At 40.4% G+C, this 23,657-nt stretch overlaps 1 protein-coding gene and 2 long non-coding RNA genes across 6 annotated transcripts in view; 1 reads left to right on the top strand and 2 right to left on the bottom strand.

Annotated features, from left to right (window-relative positions):
- LOC146509341 (uncharacterized) overlaps positions 1–7,976 on the top strand; it is a 236,846-nt gene extending 228,870 nt beyond the window's left edge. The window contains exon 2 of the long non-coding RNA XR_014876354.1: positions 7,666–7,976. This is a non-coding gene — a long non-coding RNA (uncharacterized LOC146509341). The remainder of the gene's footprint in view (positions 1–7,665) is intronic.
- The window catches only part of arhgap32b (Rho GTPase activating protein 32b), a 144,815-nt gene that overhangs the window by 72,283 nt on the left and 48,875 nt on the right, over positions 1–23,657 (bottom strand). For all 4 annotated transcript variants that reach the window (XM_085173953.1, XM_085173954.1, XM_085173955.1 and 1 more), the window contains exons 2-3: positions 5,743–5,848; positions 181–275 (exon numbers count right to left, since the gene is read on the bottom strand). In XM_085173953.1, the coding sequence (XP_085030079.1) occupies positions 181–275; positions 5,743–5,848 (201 nt within the window). The remainder of the gene's footprint in view (positions 1–180; positions 276–5,742; positions 5,849–23,657) is intronic.
- Positions 11,826–22,886, bottom strand: LOC146509340 (uncharacterized). The gene is made up of 2 exons (XR_014876353.1): positions 14,792–22,886; positions 11,826–14,749 (listed from the first exon to the last, which is right to left on the bottom strand). It is a non-coding gene; the product is annotated as an uncharacterized LOC146509340 (long non-coding RNA).

Raw genomic sequence — 23,657 nt, 5'->3', positions numbered from 1 at the left:
TATGGTAGCAGCTTGGAGTATGATTAGCAGAAAAAGCCGAGGGCAATGCAAACAGAGGGAGCGAAAGCACGAGGCAGGCACAGAAACCGACTCGATAAACAGCCAGTTTGGAGCGATATCAGAAATGGACAGAGGAGAAATGTGAGAGCTGTGAGTTTATGTGTCCACGTGCCCACTCACTTCTTGACATTCTTGACCTTCATGCTGGCTGTGCTGCTGCTGCATGAGCGCATGAGGGGCTCAGTCCTCAGCTCAGGGATCTCAGCACTCCTTGCCTAAAAAAAACAAAACAAAGCACACAAACGTGAGAGCTCACACTTCCAGTCTGATCCAAAGCATCGATTTAATGAGGGGAGCCAGCTAATTCATACAACTGCACATCATTCAGTTAATTAGGTTTATGTGTAGCACCAGTTTGCTTCGATCAGATCAGGCGATGACTTTCCAAAAAACAGCCTTGTGTAACCAGTGCTGCACAGCAATATGCTGTTTGACTCCATCTAATGTGTTTGGATGAGCTGAGCCCAGCTGATCCTGCTGACTGACACATGTGCAGCTTGTTAGTCGACTGGACAACAGTATGATTCCTTTGAGAATTATTATTTTCTCCCAGCTCATCCTGGTCGTTGAATTGCTTCATGTGTGCACTTTCCTTTTGCTGTTTTAAACTTCATATTTTTTATTCTCGGACTCTGGCAGAGTAATTCTGCATGATTCACAGGACACATTAATCCTTATTTATCTCAATTCACCCTCTAAAACAAGCCCCTCTTCCTGTAAGCCAGCTTTCTTCTGATTCGCTGCAGAAGGTTTGAACAGCAGGTGGGAGGGCTTTTCTATTCTCACAGTCAGAATAGTTTTATTAGGGATATCCCCTCACTCACATCATACAGAGCCAAGAGCAGAAAACACAAGTGTTAAAGCTGTCTGAAGTCCGAGATTACAGCTCACTGAGAATACCTGTACACCTGCCAATTAGGGCCTGATGGGTGAAAATGGCCACATCTACGAGGATGACGGTTGTAGTTCTGTTCAGCGTTTACCACGCCAGCCGTGAGCAGCAGCGCCTCAGCTGGTAGCAGAAACACTAACTTAGCATGGAGGAAGTTAACAGTCAAGCAACAGCAGCGTGAAGATACTTCACGCCTCCATCACCAACAGCTTTTCTTCATATGCTTGCAATGATATTTGACTAAACTGCAGACTGTGGTCAGCTGACAGCTGAGCAGCTTCATCAACAACAAAGCTTTTTTGTTTTCTTCTCTCTCATATGTTGCTCATTCTCATTATGTTTGATTCTGAAGCTTTTATTGCACTTCCTATAACATAACCTGCTGCCACCTTGATAAATATTTCACTTCTCTTGTCAGCTTTACAATGTGTGTAAGGATGACTGTAAATAACAGCAGTATGACGCAAATCCTCCTCTCACACCGAGCTGAAATAACATGACTGCAAATAAAGGAGTTCAATCAAAATTGGATCTTCACTCTATTGTTGTTGTTATTATTATTTTACTAATAATTACTAGATTCATTTTATTACATTACATAGATTACATTTTATTTTCTAAAGCAACACTTAAAGCCTGGCAGACATCTGTAGCATATTAGTGCTGGAAAAAGCTACATTTGTATATCCCTAATTTAAATGTATAGTAATTAATGTCATTGAATGCCTCACATACATGTGATGATGGACAAGCTGAGGGAGTGTTTCAAGGTCTTTGCACACTTATGTTATGAAACAGCCTTCAGTCCATAGTGTGTACTGTGCAGACTTAAATATCACAGTCAGTCCTGTTTTTGTATGAAGATTATTCCAGAACAGACTGATTTTTAACTCATGCTCAGAAGCTGGAATCAAGTCAGGAACTGTTATCTTTAGTCATTTAATTCTTATACATAAGATGGAAGAATCTGAGCATTATGAACAATAACAACAACAGTTTGACTTAAACTATGTTGAACATCCAAAAGCATCAGGCACAGTTGGTTGAGAAGCATTTCTGCAGTCTCTGACTAAAAGACCACTCCCCACACAGATTCACCGACAGCCACTCACTCTGGTTGTTATCGTGTTCAAAAATAAAGCCATTCGCATCATTTAGCTTAAATTAGACTGAAAATCAAAAGCAGATGTGGTAAGCACATCACGAAGAGTCTGGGGAATCTACTTTAGTGCAAGCAGATTTTAATCAGTGGATTTACTCGCTGTGAAGCTGTGTAAGAAAACAGGAGCATGACTTAGGCAAGGTTACAGAACTGTGAAAGCTTCATTCATTCAGCTTGTAACCTCACCACAGCCGCTGACAGGTACGGTGCTTTGCATATGCGGTCAGACCACTGAGACTTTCTGCACCACCTCTACTCCAGGTGCTAAAAGGGCCCAGGTAGAGGTGAAAGATGGAGCACTTGTAGCTGTTTCTGTACAGCAGGATTAAATTTGCTCTCTCAAGTTATGCTGCCAGTGAGAAGGTGGTTATATTGGTTACTACAGTTTTTGTTTAACCATCAGTGAGTTGGCTGCAATGATTAGTCCTATTTGGTAATCAAGCTTACTTGTGATGGACCGAGCAGTGAAGGAAACTTAGGCACAGGTTCAAGTCCGAAAAAAATGATTTTTTATTTAACCCAAAAAACATAATTGGTTAAATCATGCAAAAAGAATCAAAATCTTGGGCCCATAAAAGAGGTCAAAATAACAAAACTCTCCTCAAAGTTGACAACACTACTGATAACTCAAACTGACCTAACTTAACGAGACAAAGGGGAAACTTAAATAGTGGCTGATCAGCCCACAAAAAACAGGAGAAGGGGTAAAACACATAAAAACCTAACTAAATCAAACATAATGAACTCCAATTCCCCCCCATGGTCCCGAGTTATGGCATGAACCAATTTGTAGTCTTCCTTTAAAACTCGCTCCGCCCCTTTTCCACCTCTTGGCTCCTTAATCAAGGGACTGGAACAGCTGCAACTAAGCTAACTCAGAAAACAAAAGATTAATCACACATAACAGTGTAAACTAAAATGTGCACACTTATTTTAGAATGCAGTGTTATGTGGATATGTGAATTCACTCTAAACCAAAACCAGTTTTTATTGTCCTGTAAATTAATTCCTATATTTAAAGAAAGACAAATGTGAATGCGATGTTACTTATAAGCCTCTACACTAACATGGTGGGTATTACCACTGTGTGGGGGGATTGTGAGCTACTAACATGTATTAATAGACCTCTGTCTCTCTTCCACAGCATGTCTTTTATCCTGTCTTCCTTCTCTCACCCCAACCAATCGCAGCAGATGGCCCCGCCCCTCCCTGAGCCTGGTTCTGCCGGAGGTTTCTTCCTGTTAAAAGGGAGTTTTTCCTTCCCACTGTCGCCAAAGTGCTTGCTCATAGGGGGTCATATGATTGTTGGGTTTCTCCCTGATCTATGAAGCGCCTTGAGGCAACTTTTGTTGTGATTTGGCGCTATATAAATAAAATTGAATTGAATTGAATCGTTTTTTGATTTCATTTTAAAGCTACATCGCCCACCTCTGTGTTCTACATCCATTAGGTCCAAGTCCAACATCACTCTCTACAATTACAGTTGTAACTTTTTTACCACTACAGACAAACACTCTGTGTCTCTGAACATAAACGAGTGCTTGCTGGTAAGACAAAATAAAATCTAAATAAAATAAAATAAAAAACGAACCGAATTATCTTGTATCGTTGCTCAAATAGGAATGTTGCATGTCATGTAGACTGCAGGTATTTAAGTTGCTGATGATGGAGCTCATCACGTTGCACGGGTGCGTGCATGTTTTGTTCTTCGTGCACGGCACTGAATATGATCTAGCCTACACAGTGCACCAGGGCGTTGGTGTGACAGCTTACACCAAGTTGTTCACACTTCTTTTCATCATCTCTTCCAACCACTGGAGACATAAATGATGCATGGTGCCCCAGCGGACACAGCCGTATCGCAAACTGAGCAAACAATCGCACGCATGCAGTATTAAAAGCTCCGCCTCTCTAAATATTATTCAATAGGTTGCTCAGATTTCTCTTGATGTTTCTCTTCCCCTCTGTTGCCCGATCGAAATGAGCAGTCGTGATACCGCTCCAACCACGCGCCAACCACGGGTGGCTCGACATGTTACCATGGAGACGGCCTCATTTTCACGGTGCTGCCGATGCAGGAAGCAAGACCCGAACTAAATAAGAGGAGAGGAAATAATGAATGAATGGCGTCTGGTGAATGGGACAAGCACGGAGAGATGAAATAATCAGATGACAAGTACATGACCGATCTGTGCGAAGAGCTTGGAGTGTGGTAGTTTAGAACACCAACAGTCTGCATTAAGGTTCAGCAGGCTTTTGGGAGCAAAAGAGAGACAGCTTTCAATACGAGAGACAGACATGCCATCGGCCCAGTGGCTTAAAAACAGACTGATAAGGAAGTGACAGGCAGCAAACAAGCCGACGGGGTGGGGAGGTGTTCTCACTGGATCATGGATCAGACGTGTCAGGAATGACTGACAGGAGACTTTACTGAAGTGTGGTGATCACAGGACAAAACAATAAGTTCAACTTAAAGGTTTTACATAGATCACATTTGACAAACAGCAAAATGAGCTGGCAACACAAATGCATGGCAAAAGTGAAAGGTGCACAATTTCTCCTGGACTCATCTGGACCTCAGATGCCTGGATTTTGGTTCCTTTTTCTTCAAAGCTTTTTTTAAATGTTTGCAAATACTAATGATGTATTTTGTTGATGGAGCTGAACTGATGGTAGAAACAGACAGTCCTGCATTAAATGCGTACAAATATATTGATTTGTTTGTTTTTTAATAAATCACACTCATGTCCAGCTTTTTGAATATTGACATACTGTCAATAACTGCAAGGTGTTGATGTATAGGGTTATTTTAAATGGTAAGGACATAAAATGCAGATATCCAGATAGCGTATGCCATTATAAACAAGCGTAAGTACACTATAGGGGCAAAAGTATTGGACCACACCTCTTAATCTTTAAATTCAGTCACATTGGAACAGTGTAGCCATGCAGTCTACCTTCATAAACACTTGAGAGAGAACGAGTGGTTCTAAAGGAGCTCGCTGAATTTCACTGTTATACTATAACAGGATGCCACTGTTGCAACAAGCCACTTTATGACATTTCTTCCCTCCTGAATATTCTACCATCAACAATCAGCAATCAGCAGAACGTTACAGTGATAAGCCTGCTTGATATAAGAATCTTAATCCATTTTTCATTTACTGGTTAAAGGTATATTCTCCTTATCTGGAACAGTCAGAATACAGGAATACAGGAAATTGTGTCTTAAGTGCATTTAAAAAACAAAACAAACAAAAAACACACACACACACAAAAACTTAAAGTCCCATCAGAATGAAGGAATGAGGAACACGCACATCCTCCTTGGAAAAAAAGATTGCATCAGATTACTTTCACAGGCCACATTTCTTTCTAGATGTAGTACTCACTGACAAGCAAGCACTATTAACCTGGTTTATAACGGTTCTTTAACACCCTGTTACCATCACCCAGTGAGGGGGAGTCACCCAGCCACAGGGTGATATTTCAAGCAGCTCACTCTGAGCATAAGTGGGTAGGTTTAAAAAAAGAAAGAAAGAAAGAAAGAAAGAAAGAAAAAAGAAGAAAAAGAAAAGATGGATGATGCTTCTAATTAAAAATCCATGTTTAAAAAAGTGTTTCTCACCATGGCACTGATGGTTTCCTCCCAGTCTGGTCTCTCTCTGGGATGGATGTGAGCCAGTTCAGGCACAAGGTCGTCGTCCTCCAGATGACGTCCAGGTCTCAGACCCCTGCAGCCAGACACACACAACCAGAAGCTTAGAACTCAAATGGCACACACTGGACTATTACAGTATCACTCTTAGTGCATGTATATATGTTAAAGTGCTATGCCAAATGCCCGGTAAAACGGTCTTAACATATGAAATATGAATTTATCCAGTACGAGTGAATAACTAGAATCCCAAATGTTGCTTTTCAATGCATTTAAATCTAATATATAGCTTTATTCCTTTATATTTTGCTAGGAAAATATAAAATAATACGTTTGGGATTATTGTCATGCTGAAAAACAAAGACACTGCCAATCAGACGCTTTCCAGATGGTATCACGTGGTGGATCAAAATCCACTTTTCTACCTTCATAATTCCATCAAATTTTGACAAGATTCCCATCACCACTGGTACGACACAGGCTGGGTTTTACGGATGGTTATAGACTCCTGTACTAGTATGCTGACCACTTCTATGCATACTGAAGACAAGTTGAACCAGAGATACTATATTTGCATTAAAATATAAAGAAATATTTTTTTCAAAAAACGGGGTGGGCTCAAATCTTTTGCACAGTGCTACCAGCTCTGCTGCCAGCTCTGTGGAGCATACCCAGGTGAGCTGTAATAACAGAGCACTCTTCACACTTACAGTTCTTTACGTGTCACAAGTTTTAATAAAAGAAAACTATCAATAACCAAAACCCAACTCTCTTCAATGGGGTTATTACAATAACATTTTTTTGAAATACAAGCTCTACAACAATTACTACGTTTTGTACGTTTACAAAATTCTACTGCAGAACAGCATGTTGGGTGATGCTAGCTAGCCACATAGCATACCGGTTTGTTACATCTTCATGCATGCTCAATCATTTAGGTAAGGAAATCCCAAAAAGTTGATTCTGTTCATCTAGACGTAGCGTTTTCAGTCTTCTTCAGTCTCAGCTGACTTTCCCCAACTTTATAAACAGTACATTTGCACAAGGACTGGCACTAGCACCACTGACGAACAATGGGCCATGAGTTCAGTTTCTTGGTTATTAACCCTTTAAGAGCTACCATAGAACCAAGTCCGCCAGAGCTTACATTATATTTTTACATGCTGTAGTACCATTTTTGGGAGCTATATGGTAAAAAAAAAAAAAAAAAAAATTACATTTCCGCGAAAATGACGTCACTTCTGGTTTCAGGCAGGTAATGGCGGACATGCAAAAGTTCGCGCTGACGTCTATTCCAACGTAGGAAGTGTTATGAACAGCTGATCGGATCGGCAAAGCGTGTTTCTGGAATATTATGTTTTTGTTGCTGCGAGTGCTTTTTATGCAGTTTTTGCGAAGGAAAACGGTGACCTAGGACAAGCTGATGGCATAAGATGTAAGTACAACTCCTCCGGTTTCATATGCAAAAAAAATTATTGCGCTAGCTTACGTGGTTGCAGAGCTACCGGGATTTAAAAATAGTTATGCAAAACAGAGCGTGCCCGCTCCCACCAGTTTTAAAGTCATCTGGTAACTTGTCTCTACCACTCAGAACCTCTCAGTTACTTCCTGAGGTCTGTGTACCATTCTTCCTTCTTCAACTTCCAACATTTAATCCTTGTCTCTTCCTGATTTTCAAAGTTATCCTACAGACCACTATCCTGGGGCGACCGTGGCTCAGGGGGTTAGGAAGCGCATCTGTAACCGGAAGGTCGCCAGTTCGATCTCTGGGCTCTCTGTCCTGGTCGTTGTGTCCTTGGGCAAGACACTTTACCCTACCGCCTACTGGTGTTGGCCAGAGAGGCCGATGGCGTGATGTGGCAGCCTCGCTTCTGTCAGTCTGCCCCAGGGCAGCTGTGACTACAACTGTAGCTGCCTCCACCAGTGTGTGAATGTGAGAGTGAATGAATAGTGGTATTATAAAGCGCTTTGGGTGCCTTGAAAAGCGCTATATAAATCCAATCCATTATTATTATTAGCAACATCCTGCCGTACCACGACCTTAGAGTCTCCCATCAGACTGTACCTTTTGCATAAGATGTAGTTTTTTTGTTTGCTTTTTGTTTTTTTATTGTTTCCTTATGCTCTGAGTTATTTGGGTGTATGAAGAAGTAAGTTCATATGTAAGTATGTTCAGTTTCGTATACTTTGAGACCAGTGCCTCAGGTACTAAACAAATGTATCAGTTGAATTGTTCACAACTGTGTGGAATGCCAGAAGGCAAAATACTGTATTTAGACACTAAAATGAATCACTTATTATGCTTTAATCCTTTATATCCAGTAATCAAAAGGATGTGAAGCTTGGGTTTATTTTCAATAAATGTCTGGAAGTGTCATTTTAAACCTATTAAACTGCAGAACATAAAATGCTGATCCTTAAAAGAGGATTTATCACTTGTCCATGACTATAAACTTAATATGCATGGATTTCTTTCCCCTGCTAAAATGAACCAAATACTGCTGAACGGAGCTTTAGGAAATAGCCAAAAGATATTTTTTACTTTTTAAAAACATCTTAAACTATGATAAAATGACCGTTAGTTGCAGGACGAATCATGATTCAAGATCTTTCCTCTTTAAAAACATTCAATGACAAAAACTGTGGAGTGCCGAGCAGCTGCAGGGTCCAGTTCAAGGCATCTCGAATGTAACAGTCAGGAAATGAAACATGACATGAACAGTGGATAATTTGATGAGGGCAAATGAGTTTGAAATACTCTGATAGAACAAGTTGAAGTTGATGAGACATCTGTCTGAACCGACCTTGTTTCCATAGAGCCGTCTCTCGCACACACACACTCTCACTCATTCACACACAAACAGTTGCCTCAAGGATGTCTTTTAACCATTGTAGACAAGAGAGGAAATTGAAAGAGGGGAAAAAGGCAGTTTTGGGAAGAATGGAAGATCTGCAGCAGCTGCAAGATGACAGACCGAACTAACTCTGAGACAAGATCTCTGCAGTGAGATAATTGGACTTAAGGGCTCGAGACTCTGAGACGAGATACTGGGAGCCAACTTTAGCAATGACTACATCTCTTTACTCCCAAACCTTTTTACAGTATTTTTCATGTAAATTACTTCATCATTCACTCGAGGTATGATGCTTTTCTTCTGCCTGACAATTTAATGTAGAGTCAGAGATTTAAAACCAGGGCTGAGACCCACTGAACAATAAACACACTCTATACTGACTGACACATTCAACAGTCAACAAAAGTAGTGTGAAAGTATGTTATTCATTCCAACTGCAGCAAAATCCCAAACAAGGTCCTGAACATTCATCAATACAGATATGACCTGATTCCCTGTGGGCCCAATAAAGCCAGTCAACCGAGCAAAGACCCTCGCTGAAAAGCCTGAGAAATAAAAAGCCTTGATTAGACATGACTGAACAACAGGTCAGGGGGATATAGCTGTCTGTAACTGCACTACGCTGATTGACCTGAAGTGAGGAAACTGACTTAACCCTTTAAGAGCTACCATAGAACCAAGTCCGCCAGAGCTTATATTATATGTTTACATGCTGTGGAGCCATTTTTGGGAGCATTTCAAGTTGCTATACATCAATACAACCATTACAGCCCAGATTTTAATAATATGTATGCATTAAGTGCATAGAAATTACACAAATTGCAAAAAAGTGCAATAAACTACAAAAAAATTGAAAATCGTTTTTGTTTTTTAACATATATTTCTAGTTAGAGAAATTTAAGAGGCTTATCCCTCAAAACTGTAAATACAAAAAAGTTGCACAAAATAGTTTCCCACCACAGGAAATTTATTTTGAGTGTCTTCATAGTTTTATTTTTGAAATACACCAATTTTTATATACTGCAGGAAAAACTAAAATAAATATTATAATGCAAATTTGCGAAAAAGCAGCATATGCATCAAAATAAACTATTTCCAGCAGTGCAATATGAGTCCTAAGCATCCCAGAAACCACACAGAAAGTCATAAAGTCAAACATAACTTTTAAAAACACCAGTATAGGCTCATGAGGCCCTGATGGTAAAAAACTACATTTCCGCAAAAATGACATCACTTCCGGTTTCGGGCATGGCAGACATGCAAAAGTTCGCGCTGACGTCTATTCCAACGTAGGAAGTGTTATGAACAGCTGATCTGATCGGCAAAGCGTGTTTCTGGAATATTATGTTTGTGTTGCTGCAACCGCTTTTTATGCAGTTTTTGCAAAACTATATGTGGAAGGAAACCGTGACCGAGGACAAGCTGATGGCATAAGATGTAAGTACAACTCCTCCAGTTTCATATGCAAAAACTTTTTTGCGCTAGCTCACGTGGTTGCAGATCTACCGGGATTTAAAAATAGTTACGCAAAACAGAGCGTGCCCGCTCCGATCGGTTTTAAAGGGTTAAACTGATTTTACTCATAATAAACCAAAGTCATCTGGTTTATGATGCTGGGCTCTGGTAAAGAAGGCCCAGCAGCGGCTGCACGTCCTCTGTGTCCTGAGGAAGAATAACCTGGAGGCCACCTCCAGATCCTCCTGTGTCAGGAAAACCAGGGTCATCACAGGTGACCCCCTGCACCCCACCTGTTTGACCTGCTACCCTCTGGTTGGCGCCTCAGGTCAATCAGGTCCCACACTTCCAGACTCACAAACAGCTTCTTCCCCTGGGACTGTTAACAAACACTATATCCCCCCACACCCACCCTGCCCACCCACCTCACCAAACTGAGCCATGGTCTTAGTAACCCTCATCACTCAGGCCACTCAAACAGACTCTATTCAGATGAAGTCTTTTCTTTGGACTACTTCCAAGCACCTAGAGGCCTATTCTACTCTATTCTATTTTATTTCAGGCGTTTTGCATTTGACTCATTATGCATTATTCAATATACTAGGTTGATAAATTTAAGAGAGGCTCCTGGAACAGAACCAGCAGAAAGCATTGTGGCTTTTATTTATTGGCAAAAAGCCACGTTCTCCTTGATGGAGAGTCTAATAAAGCTACTCCATGACTCAGTGATGTCACGTCCTCCTTTAATGCAAGATTAAATATTTAGTGAGAGGTAATTCTGGAAAGTTCTAAAATAAAGGGAAATCCCTTTGAATGTTCTTCAGCTCTTTAATCTCCGTCCTCCGACCGGGCCTCCCAGTCAGCGGAGCTTCTTTCCTTCCATAGTAACCAAATCCAACGAACATTTGTTCTACTGGAGACACTAGAGCGCTGTGCCCAAACACACTGGTGCGACAGTTCTCTTCTAAAGAGTGCTGAATCTGAACCAGAGCCATCAAGAGCTTTGAGATTGTGTAAAAGTGTTTGATAAAGCTATGGAGGGAAGGTATAATCCATTTGTCATGGCAACGAACTTGGAGAAAAAGTTGCATGCTAGCTCATCGTACATGGGCTGTTAAATGTGTCTTAGTCTATATATATATTTAATATATTTAAATGTAAATATATTTAAAGCATTATCTCATATCAGTGCGCAGAATTTAGTGCTTGATTGGCATTTTTGGAGTTATGCCATCTCAATACAAAATTAGTAAATCTCAGGAAAATGCCATAGCATTTGCTACATTGCTTGCCCGTAGACTTATTCTATTTCACTGGAAGTCTGATAAGGCTCCTTCATACATACAATGGTTAAAGGAGGTGCTTTCCTTTTACCACTGGAAAAACTTAGATACAGAGTTCTCCCATCACAACAAAAATTCTCTGCGACTTGGAACCCATTTATTGACTATATAAAAACGGATTTTCCAGATGTGTGACATACATTTTTTGTTTGTTTTGTTTTGTTTCTCTGTACACGAGCCTTGGGTGGGAGGGAGGGGGGGGGGGTTTCTTTTTTTTGTTTGTTTGTTTTGTTGTTTTGTTTGTGTATAACGGCAACGTTTTCATTATGTATTGTGACCATGATTTGTGAAAAAAAATATTTTTTAAATAGAAGTTTCAAAAAAAAAGAAAAAAAAAGAAGTGTCTTAGTCTGAAAGTATGTGAGTGCACATAGCAGATGTGTCCATACATCATTCTTGGAAAGAAATATTTTATTTTAAAAAAATGTGATTACAAATAAATCAGTTTGCATGAAATGTTTCATACCACAAACAACCAATACTGGCTGTTCTTGGGTGGTGATGAGAGAATATGGATATATTGGATTAGATTTAAAAATAAAAATAGAGTGTGTGTGCGAGACGACACTGTTTATACATTACAGCAGCATTTCAATGTATACTGGACACATCAATCCAATACCAAAGTATCTCTGACAGGCTAGTATTATCTGGGCTCTTCCCTGACCTCAGTTATTTATCCTGAAAGTCAGCTCGCTGGCCACACGGTAAATGATATGAAATAACTCGTGAGAAGGCTTTCAGAATTTTTTGACTACTGTCGCACAGCCTGAGCATGATGACAAGCTTTGAGCAGCACTTATCAGGGAAGGCTGAGGAACTACTGACAAAGTGTGAAGCACTTTGAGACACCACAGATAAAGGCCAACCATTTTAGCGCATTTTATTCGCCCAGTGCCACCTTTTCTGTTCAAACGTGAAGTGAAATCACGGACTTCTCAGAATGCCTCCGAGTTTGCATGTAAAAAGAAAGAGACTGCCCTCCTCAGCTTCTCTGTCAAACATTCTTATAAGACTGCAGCCAGAAAAGCGTGCTCATCTTGAACAGCGCTCGTCTCTGCTTTCCTGCCTACCTTCGTCCCAGCCACAAAAACAGATAAGAGGAGAAGCTGACAGAAAACTTCCCTCTGCTAAGCTCCCGGCCTGCTGAGTCAAATCTTTCTCTCTCCAATTGTGAAAGATCGAATGCACCGAACTCCACATACGAGACTGTGTGAAAGTGTCAGTCTTGACTAGTTTTCCAGCATTTCCATCAGCATCACAATTTTACGGCACGAAAAGCAACAGCAGCTTGTTTTTTGCTCTGAAAATGAAAGCCATGAATCTCCCCCCACATTTATCCTGAGCCTCCACTTTCTCATTTCTCCTCTATTAGGCTGCCTCAGTACTGCAGCCACTGAATGTCTGACTCAACATGTCCTCAGCCACAAACAGAAATCCTGTGGTTTTTCATGCATTTTTAGGTCCGTCTGGTGCAGGTCACAACCACACGTGTGGTCATTTTAACCTAACCCAACGGTGCATGTTGTTGGACTAATGGCGTAAACCGGAGAATCCGTAGAGAACCCGTGCAAACAGAGGGACAACACGCAAACGCCACAGAAAGACCCCAACCAGATGGTGGATACAAACCCAGACCTCGCTGTCAGGAAATGCTGTGCTGCCCTCGTTAACCAAGTCCTGTGGACAAATACCATAAACTGTATTTAAAAGATGGATGTGGCTCCTGGGCCTGAAAAGTGAAGCATGGGGCAGCTCTGCAAAAAGTCCATTTGCATAAAGATCTACTGTTCAGCAAATTAACTACAAGCTCAGTAAACCCTTTCCTGATGAGTCTCAATTGCTATTTTCGAGTCTCATGAATATAACGTGAGGATCATGTTGTGCATACTGGTCTCTAGGGGTGGGGGAAAAATTGATACTGTGTAATATTGTGATATTTTGTTTGCTAATAATGTATCGATACAGGGACAGCAGAAATCGATATTTTGTTACAAAAAGGTTTTTGTGCTCTGACTTCAGAGCATGTTGATCCTTTTTCTGAGCAAGAATCCTGACATTCCTTCACTGTCCAAATGTGTTTAACTTGTTTTATGGCAGCAATAAACATGACAGTTTACTTATTTTAATTTAAGACATGTTTTATTTTAATTAAGTTTAAAACTTTTTTATTTAATGTAAAATTATATTTTGTTTTAATTTACTTTCAAATTCTTCAGTTGCTGAAGGGGCTGCATAGTTTTCATAAACTGCATAGTTCAGAATAGCTATAATTGTACCAGATGGTTGATTCAGTTAAGTTGGACTAGACTGTAATACAAACCGTTCAGTTTGTCAACAATAAAACTGAAATGAGAGAAAGACTGAGTGCGAGACTTTGATATTAGATAAAATGAATATTGATAAAGTTTACCTTTATGTACAGAATCTGAATATCGCAAAATATTTTAAAAAATTGCAATAATATCGTATCGTGTGTTAAATATTGTGATAATATTGTATCGTGGGATGTATGGTGATTCCCACCTCTACTGGTCTCATTAGAATAACAGAGGATAAAGCAGGGTTTGCTTTGGGGAGGTGCTACCTTGAGATTAGCCTACAGGACGTCTCTGTTAGTCAGACACACCGTTCCTTTATCACGTCCAGCACCAAGACAGAAACACCAAAATCATTTACCAACACCTGCACTTCACTAAACTGTGGCTACATCTACATTTTATAGGCGATCTATGAAATTTAATTGAGCAGCTGTTTAAACATTGTGCTATAAAATGAGAGTCTAGCCCACTATCATCATGCTTTTCCTTTTCCCCAGAGGTTTGAAAAGGACAATAAAACAACTGTGGAAAAGAAAACGGTTACACCACTAATAAACACTCTGAGGCATCACTGAAGCAGACTTTGCAATTAGCAAAACTAATCAGGCCAGGCTGTGCAGACACAAGAAAACCAGTATGTACATTACAGGGTTGGCTGAATAGTTATTAGAGGGCTGTGGCTGTAACACCAGAGCAATAAGTGTCATCAAGTTATTTGAAGAGACCAAAACGTGAAGATATTTTGTTTACCATCACATAACAAACAGAATACCCCCTAATACTCATTAATGAAGAACTTAGACTATGTAATGTTTTAGATTCTATGATTTTATAACCAATAAATATAATTGATTAATGAGTGACACACGTCAAAGAAGACAAAAGAACAAATCTGTGAAGCCAGATCTGACGTAAGGAACGACAAATAAAACACTTAAATCCTGTCATGGTGTCAGTGAGTTTTCCTCAGACAGGTTTTCAGGCACTGCAGGACTGATTGTGGCTTTTTCCTATCATAGCGTCGTCTCTCTCTGTAATCCCAGACTGACTGATTGACTGTGATGGTTGGTTATGACGACGACAACTAGACTCTGTGGGGACACCATCTGTTGTTCTTCTTTTGGCTGGAGTGAATGCTTATGACTGCGTGTTTAGGCTTGTTATCCTGCTGTGAAATGAATTTGAGATGCTTCCATTACAGTTCTGTAGTACCTTTGGGATTTGGGGTCAACTAAACTTTGACAGTAATTTCCATATTGATCTGAGAGTCACTCACAAAGAATGAGTCCAGAACAGCATTTGAAAGCATGAATAAAAATATTCGTGCATACAAGACGGAAATCACTCACTTGACGAGCAGTAATTTGCAAATGAAGGCGAGTCTAAGGCTACGTCCACACGTACCCGGGTATTTTTGAAAACGCAGATTTTTCTATGCGTTTGCACCTTTCGTCCACACGTAAACGGCGTTTTTGGAGATTTTTAAAAACTCTGGCCAGGGTGGATATTTTTGAAAACTCAGTTTTTGCATTTACGTGTGGACGAGAAAAACGGAGAAAACGCAGCGTCAAAGGTGCGCGCATTTTTTGACGTCACACTGTGCGCCACGTTATTGTTTCGATAAAATGAATTTCTACAATACTGTTACTGTTAATTGTTCTCTCTGCAGTGTTTAAATGCTTACATATACACAGTTACTGTCCCTCCACACATACGACTCGGTTCTGCTTCTATGCCCCAGCTTTGTTTACTTTTTCCCACCAAGGCTTCTAGACTTCTGATTGGCCAACATTTCTGCACAGTTAGGAATATATCGCCACCTGCTGCTTTGGCATGTTCCTAGCAGCGTTTTCCTTCATTTCTGCGTTTACGTGTGGACGGGATTCTTTTTTAAAACAAAAACAGAAAATCTCCGTTTTCAAAAATACCCGTGTACGTGTGGACGTAGCCTAAAGGTAAACGGCACAAAGTCAGAGATGAGACGTGAATAAATACAGACAAAGCACAACAACTAGTAATGCCAGTTTGGGTGGCTCTGATCACTATTTATGAGAGCAACTCTTAAGAGCATAAACATGTTTTCTGTACTGAACTGAACACACATGGATACGTGCCACTTTTAGAACTGCCAATATTACCCTCCAGAGAATATCATGGCACTGCTTTGATGAAAGAGATATCCAGCAAATAGCAAATGAACTTGTTTAGTTTAAATTGATATTTCAAGTCAATAATTTATCCACAAGGAATAAACTAGTGAATCAGCACGTCCAGAACTGAAAGAAAGCAGTTTATTGCACTGACGGTGACAGTTTTGGTTCCTTCCATGACTTTGTGTTTTAAAAGTGTGCAATTAAAAAACTCAGCCAACTTCATCGCTATCACAGACAGACTTGCTAGGACACTGATTAGTCTGTGAATCAACATACTGCACTTTAACGTGAGAAGCAGCTGGGCAGGGCCTGGCTATCCAATATAACATAACCAGCTTGTAGGCGCTGCCTCTGGCTCCAGAAATTTTTAAGTGAAATTCGAGCTCGGTTTCGGGACATTCAATCACTGAAAGGGAATGAATGAAAACAACAGTAGGGAACTGAAACTGGTTCCACCTCCGTGACGCAGAGAGACTTCCTAAGCCGTTGGGCTAATTACCATCAAAAAGGAAGCGAAAGGTTTTAACTCTCTGCAATTTCCATTTCTTTATGTTTTATATACAGTGGAATGTTTTCTCTGGCAAGAGGCATAAATGAGTCTATATCATCTTTGGTACTGGAACAGTATTCACATTTCAGATATTCAGACGTATAAAAGGCTTAGGAAGTCTCTCCCTCACAGAGGTGGAACTAGTTTTAGTTCCCCACTGTTGTTTTAATGCATTTCCTTTCAGTGATTCAATATCCTGAAACCGAGCTGGAATCTCACTAAAAACCACACACACACAGACACACACACACACACACAAAGAAAAGAAACACATTTTAATCTGAGTATAGCATCACGTTAACTTGCAGGATATTGTCCTGGGCAGCCGATATTGTCCTGGGCAGGTGTTAATCATTTTCAGCTGCTTTGGTGTTAACAGAATTAGCAACAGGTGCTCTGCAGAGGCAACAGTGGTACAACTCCAGGAAACAGCCGTGGCTTTACAGGTGGAGGCCACTGACAGTTTTCCCTCCTCACATTTTCTGTTGTTTACAAGCTAGAGTCAATGTCGCAACGGACAGCATGAGGCGATATCTAACCCTACAGAGGTTGCACAGGTAGTCCGATTCCTCCTGAAGAGCTCCAGAAGAGCTGGACAGGGCTGAAGAAGGTCCCTAACCCATCATCAGGGCTGCTTCTTTGTGCAAGGTGGAAAAGGATGAGCACTGCCAGAGCTCTTAAAAAAAAAAAAAAAAACCCTGGTGTGAAAGTCTCTGACTGAACAATCAGAAACAGACTTTATGAGGGTGGGATAAGGGCCCAACGTCCAGTGGCATGTCCAGTGGGGTTGCCTCGGGGGGGCACAGGCCACCCTCCCAACCAGACTGGCCACCCCAGGTGCCACCCTGAAGCTAAAATAATAAAATTCAATCAAATATCAAATGGACGATTATGTTTTCACAGTGAAGCTCAGATATCCGAGTGTAAGTGAATGCAGCATTGGCTTCTGCACTATGTGCATCACATTAGCAAAGGTAGGAGAGCCAAGCACGAAAGACGGCACCACAGAAAACAATTTTTCGGCGAAAGAAAATGAGGAGAGAATAAATGTCCCGGTAAGTAATATTAAGTTTGTTGAGTTTAGTAAACTTCGGTGAAATTAGAATACCAAAAAAAAATAAATAACACTTAAAGAATTATTGCAACCGTCTGGTATTTCAGACAGTAGGCTACAGGGGGGAGCTAGCATAAGAGTTATGAGTTATACGATATAATCAAGTTGTAACATTGCTGTATGGAGCTGCAGATTTGGTTGCAGGTTAACACAGCTGGACTGGCCATCGGGCATAATGGCATGAACAATGAGAGGTGGTGGATTGGCCAGATGCTGGCCGATGTGCAAAAATAACTCAGTTGTTTGGTGAATGAAACCTGAAAGCACCTGAAAGGGTTGCGTCCTATTCAAGACAGATGAAGGTATGGCCTCCTGACATTTATATGAGTAACTCTGCATTCGCCTTAGGTGAACAGAGCTATCAGAATCTCACAGTTCTATCATGAAGCACGTCATATCATTGCCTGAATGTGATCACCATAAAGCCTCTGAAGTGAGATCTCTGGGATTCTGACAACTCCGGTGCGGAGCTGTGAAACTGAAGCACAGAACCCTTGCATCTCACGACTACCATGATTACATCATATATTAAACCTTTTTCAATACCAGTGAAGACGTTGCTGGGTTCAGTGCCGAAATGCCCAACAATCAGTGTTATCATTCAGCTTCATCATTAAAACCACATTTGATTATCACACTTTTAATCAGTCATGGTAAACACTGCTGTAGCTCCACCAAAGCCTGACAACTATGCAGGCAACACAGTAACATTTGTTTGTTTTGTGTCTATGAAAAAATGGCAGAACTCGGTACTCATGGTGCTCTCTGGAGATTTTTCAGCTTCTGAGAGGACAAAAATCTGCATTTTGGTTGATTTTGGATTTGATTAGAATGCTAAGAGGCAGCACAGTGATGTGGTGCTTAGCAGTGGCACCTCACTGTGAGCGGGGGCTTTCCTGCAAGTCTCCCTGCCTATGTGTGCACTCTTCTACACTACTTTGATCTCTTTTTGTTTTGCTTTGTTTTTTGAAACAACAAAGCAGCTGGACATCAGCTTCGCCAGATCAAACTGAAATATAAGCAAGCATCCAAAGCAGGGTGTAACCGCATTCTGCACCGGGATGTTGATACCGACATGGACAAAAACCTGCAAGCACAGCTAACATCAGGCAGATCTGCAAACTAAACTGACTTTTTGTGCTTGCAATGTTATACATGGAGCAAAGCACCTCACATATCAGCAACTACTGAGGAAATGTATGAGTGGTTTCACACAGCTCCAAAATGGATTTGGATTTTGAGGTGAATTTGTTTGGCCAATTCCTGACTTCATCCATTTATAATTTGCTCAGTTTAAAACATTTTAAAGGTTTTCTGTCTCAGAAAGAAAAAAAAAGTCCACTAGTTTTTTTTTCTCTTGGTTTAACAACTAACAATGTGGTTTTCAGGAGTATCAGTTTGCATTTCTTCTGCTACTGCATATAACAGGTTCCACAGGTGTCATTTTCCTCCCTTATTTTAGATTCCCATCTAACTCCAAGTTAAACAGGATTCCCAAGGTTCCAAAAGCAAAGTTAAATACATTTAAATTTGTGAGACTGTTCATTTCATGTTGCAAATAGTTTGATGCACTCTGGTTTTTCATTTTAACTCTTGCATGACCTCACGTCTTGGTCACAAAGAACATCCTGATAATGTGCAATAACTAAAATTCTAGATATTAAGTTAATAAGACCAGACCTTTTTTTATAAAGTTTTGATACTTATAATTTTGGGTTGGATAATCCGTCGAGCATCAACTGGAAACTAACGTGCCTGACACAAAACCTCATTTGGAAAAATGGCATATTCTATTCGGGGCATCAACACGCGAAAATTCAATAGAAAACTGGGCTTTTTTTTCTGACCGGCTATGAAATATCAATAATAATAATAATAATAATAAAATGTTTTTTTGAGCAGATAAAAAGTAAAGTCTGATGCATGTCATTTCCCATTTAAAGGGAAAAATCTGGGAAAGCAAAGAGCAGCAATAAATGGATAGAAAGACGGCAAACAGGGTGGAATCCATCAGTAGGCAGCGCACAGGATTTCAACCTTATGCATGTTTTGGATCTCATCCACAGGCTGGAAGTCTCTCCAGCCAGCCAGCAGTTTAGCTGCCATCCCAGTGAAGCGGTTTATCTGTCCTACATATGGCATCACAGACGGGACTTCCATCCACATATTTCTACCAGTTACTAATGAACGGTTTTCATCCTATGAAGGGGAAGCTCTGATCCGGCATGTTGTTGTGCTCCAGCTGTACTTATAAACAGCACTACAGGGTCAGCAGCTATCAATGCTCAACTGAAATATGTCTTGATGGCTCCATAAATATTTCTCTGCTACTGATTAAGTATATCTGTTGCTTAGCAAAAACTGGCATGGAATAAATGCTCGACTGTAATAACCATTAACCAACCATTAAAGAGTAGCGTGGCTGCTGGGCAGCATAGATTATTAAAAATCTAAGATGCGTATGTGGATATATACGAATATATATACGGATATATATGAATAATGATGCTGTTGGGTCAGATATGAACTTTGCGTTAAGTGGCACACTTATTTTTATTACAATATTATTATTTATGTTAAATTCAGAGGTGGACATGCTGATTTCAAGGCCAAACATTCTCCTTTCAGAGAACAGAATTTATGGTTTCATCAATTATGGGATGTTGTTCAGGTCCTGAAGCGGCCCCAGAATATTACACTAGCACAACCATGTTTGACTGGTGGTGTGCTGTTCGGTTTATGAAATGCTGTGTTAGTTTTATGACAGATGTAATGAAGTGCAAACCTTTAAAAAGTCTTGTGGATCATTAAGATGTTTTTTGGCAAAAGTGAGACGATCCTGTTAGTCCAGCAGTGGCTTTCTCCCTTGGATACCTTTTTTTTTTTACCCGTTCTCTTTCTTGTTGAGTCATGATCACTGACTGTTGGCGAGGTAAATGAGGTCTGGGACAAGTGAGGGGGTAACTACTTTTTCAGATAGAGCCAGGTAGGTTGGACAGCTTATTTCCCTTAATAAATGTAATCATAATTTAAAAAGTGCATTTTCCTGGCTTATTGCTGACTAGTGACTAAGGACTAAAAGATTTTAAATCTCCGAGCACCAGTGATTGGATCCTTGTACCTTTGTGCTCATTAGTGTGAGAGAGTTGAGGGGCTTTGGGGTCATGTAGATCCATTCACTCTTAGACATTAAATAATTATACGTTACGAAGCTGCACATCACATGTGGAAACACATCTACTATCGGCTTTCTGTTGCACTACGACACAGAATGTCTCTCTCAGCATTGGAACATTGGACAATGTACAATTGTGTTAAAACAACTTTCTTTTTCACGGCCGCACATTGTATGCCTGGATGTTGCCACGGCAACAATGTTCAATGAAACAATGTTCAATGTAAAGTCGAAATTTCCATAATGATGCATTGCAAAGCTCTTCAGAGGACACGAACCAAATCTGAATTTGAAGCCTCTCTGATTAATTCACTTGGAAGAGTTTGTTAACCCTTTAAGAGCTACCATAGAACCAAGTCTGCCAGAGCTTATATTATATTTTTACATGCTGTAGTGCCATTTTTGGGAGCATTTCAAGTTGCTATACATCAATATATCCATTATAGCCCAGATTTTAATAATATGTCTGCATTAAGTGCATAGTGATTACATAAATTGCAAGAAAGTGCAATAAACTACAAAAAAATTGAAAATTGTTTTTGTTTTTTAACATATATTTCTAGTTAGAGAAATTTAAGAGGCTTATCCCTCAAAACTGTAAATACAAAAAAGTTGCACAAAATAGTTTCCCACCACAGGAAATTTATTTTGAGTGTCTTCATAGTTTTATTTTTGAAATACACCAATTTTTATACACTGCAGGAAAATGAAACTAAATATTATAATGCAAATTTGCAAAAAAGCAGCATATGCATCAAAATAAACTATTTCCAGCAGTGCAATTTTAGTTCTAAGCATCCCAGAAATGATACAGAAAGTCATAAAGTCAAACATAACTTTTAAAAACACCAGTATAGGCTCATGAGGCCTATACTCATTAAAAAACTACATTTCCGCGAAAATGACGTCACTTCCGGTTTCGGGCAGGTCATGGTGGACATGCGATAGTTCACGCTGATGGACGTAGGAAGCGTTATGAACAGCTGATCGGATCGGCAAAGCGTGTTTCTGGAATATTATGTTTGTGTTGCTGCAACCGCTTTTTATGCAGTTTTTGCAAAGCTATATGTGGAAGGAAACTGTGACCGAGGACAAGCTGATGGCATAAGATGTAAGTACAACTCCTCTGGTTTCATATGCAAAAAAAAATTATTGCCCTTGCTCACGTGGTTGCAGAGCTACAAGAATTTAAAAGTAGTTGCGCAAAACGGAGCGTGCCCGCTCTGACCGGTTTTAAAGGGTTAAAGGGGACGTATTCTGCTCGTTTCAAACTGCACCTTTATTTCTTTAGAATTTGCTGGAGCAGCTTTGCATGAGCCTTGGTGCCGTTTAAGGCAGCTTTCTTCTCACTGGCTGCCCCTCGCAAACCAAGGTTTGAAAAACAAGTGGGTGGGACTTCTGCGCTATATCGTTTTAAGATGCTTGTTTTCGAGTCTGGACATGTATGTACAACATGTGCTACATATAGGAAAGTTATTTTTTCTTATTAGGACATTTGTCACCACATTGCCCAAGATCCAAACATCATGTTTCCTATTCAAAGATTTAACTTGTCTCATGACTAACTTCTATAGTCATGAGACAAATGATGTCATCCTGATTCAGATGGCATTTCTTCCCCATAGACTCATAAGCTGTGTATGCTTTGTCAACCCAGCCACTCTGTTTAAAAGGCTGCAACGTAATATGTCTCTGAACATTTTGCAAAATCAAAACAATCAGAAAGGAGCAAAGACAGAGATTTCCCACAATGCAACTCAAAATGATCTTTCATTAGATCCTTGCTGTGGTAATTTCCTCAAATCTTGCACACTAATGTGTAGTCTCTAAACCTAATCGCCAAAAACACAATATCACAAACGATGACAACACTATGACATAATCAAGGATATTTCCTCAGAGTTGTCAAAGCAGAAAGACTCAGTTGTTTTAATGTGTTTAGCAGTATTAACAAAAAGTAAATGTATATTCACAAGTAAAAACTGACATACTTGCCCTTGGGTGACATGTTAAAAAACACGCTGCACTCTCAGCTCAAACCTGCACATCCTGTGAGCTCAGATAAACATCAAGTTACTCATTAACGTTTTATCAGATCCCCGAATCAACATATGAAAGCTATACCCCCAGCAGCCTGCGCCCGCCTTAAATTACCAGCAATGTGATCCATTTGGTTCGTTTGCATAGGCCTCCTCCTGCACTCCATCCTGCTCTGCGGTCCGCTTATCCCAGACTAGATTACGACATCCCAAAACAGCATGCAGCTTTACAGCCTTCAGCTCTGCGTCACCTCCTGAGGCCCTCATGTCCCCAATTGGGCTTCTCGTCACTCGTCAGTCCCGGCTCCCGATCCTGTGATCAAACTTTGTCCGCCACGATTCAGCCGGCTACTTTTATACTGCACTAGGTCAAGCTAAAAACGTTCCCCTGCCCACACAGAAAAAAGAAATAATCTGCAGTGTCAGGTTGAGCAGGCATACTCCTGTATAGATACTTTACACATCATCATCATCAGGAAACATTTAGCAAAAAAGGGAATCATCCAATTCGTAGTTTCCCTTGGCTCATCTTCACCAGCTTGCTCTCACTAGTAACGTGGGACCACTGTCTCATATATGCTAAGCTGCTGCTGCCATGGTAACCTCAGTACAGGATTTAGACCCAGTTCAGGACTGGAGGGGCATTGAGAAAGGGGCAGGTGGAAGAGCTGAGCGGCCTTAACTGTAATCCCCAACACCAGGAGCAAAAAATAGAAAAACTAAGCTAGACAGCACATCTGCAAAAACACAGACAGATGCGCACGACACGCCACTAATCCAGCAGTGAGAATAGCCCACATGAACTCGTGCTGCCTTAGCAGTAACGTTGGCGAGATAGACCGAGGCCTCTGTCTACCTGCTCAGACGAACGGCATAAAGG

This window comes from Neolamprologus multifasciatus, chromosome 10 (assembly GCF_963576455.1).
Source record: "Neolamprologus multifasciatus chromosome 10, fNeoMul1.2, whole genome shotgun sequence".
Taxonomy (NCBI): domain Eukaryota; kingdom Metazoa; phylum Chordata; class Actinopteri; order Cichliformes; family Cichlidae; genus Neolamprologus; species Neolamprologus multifasciatus.
This window is presented reverse-complemented; position numbering and strand designations above follow the sequence as displayed.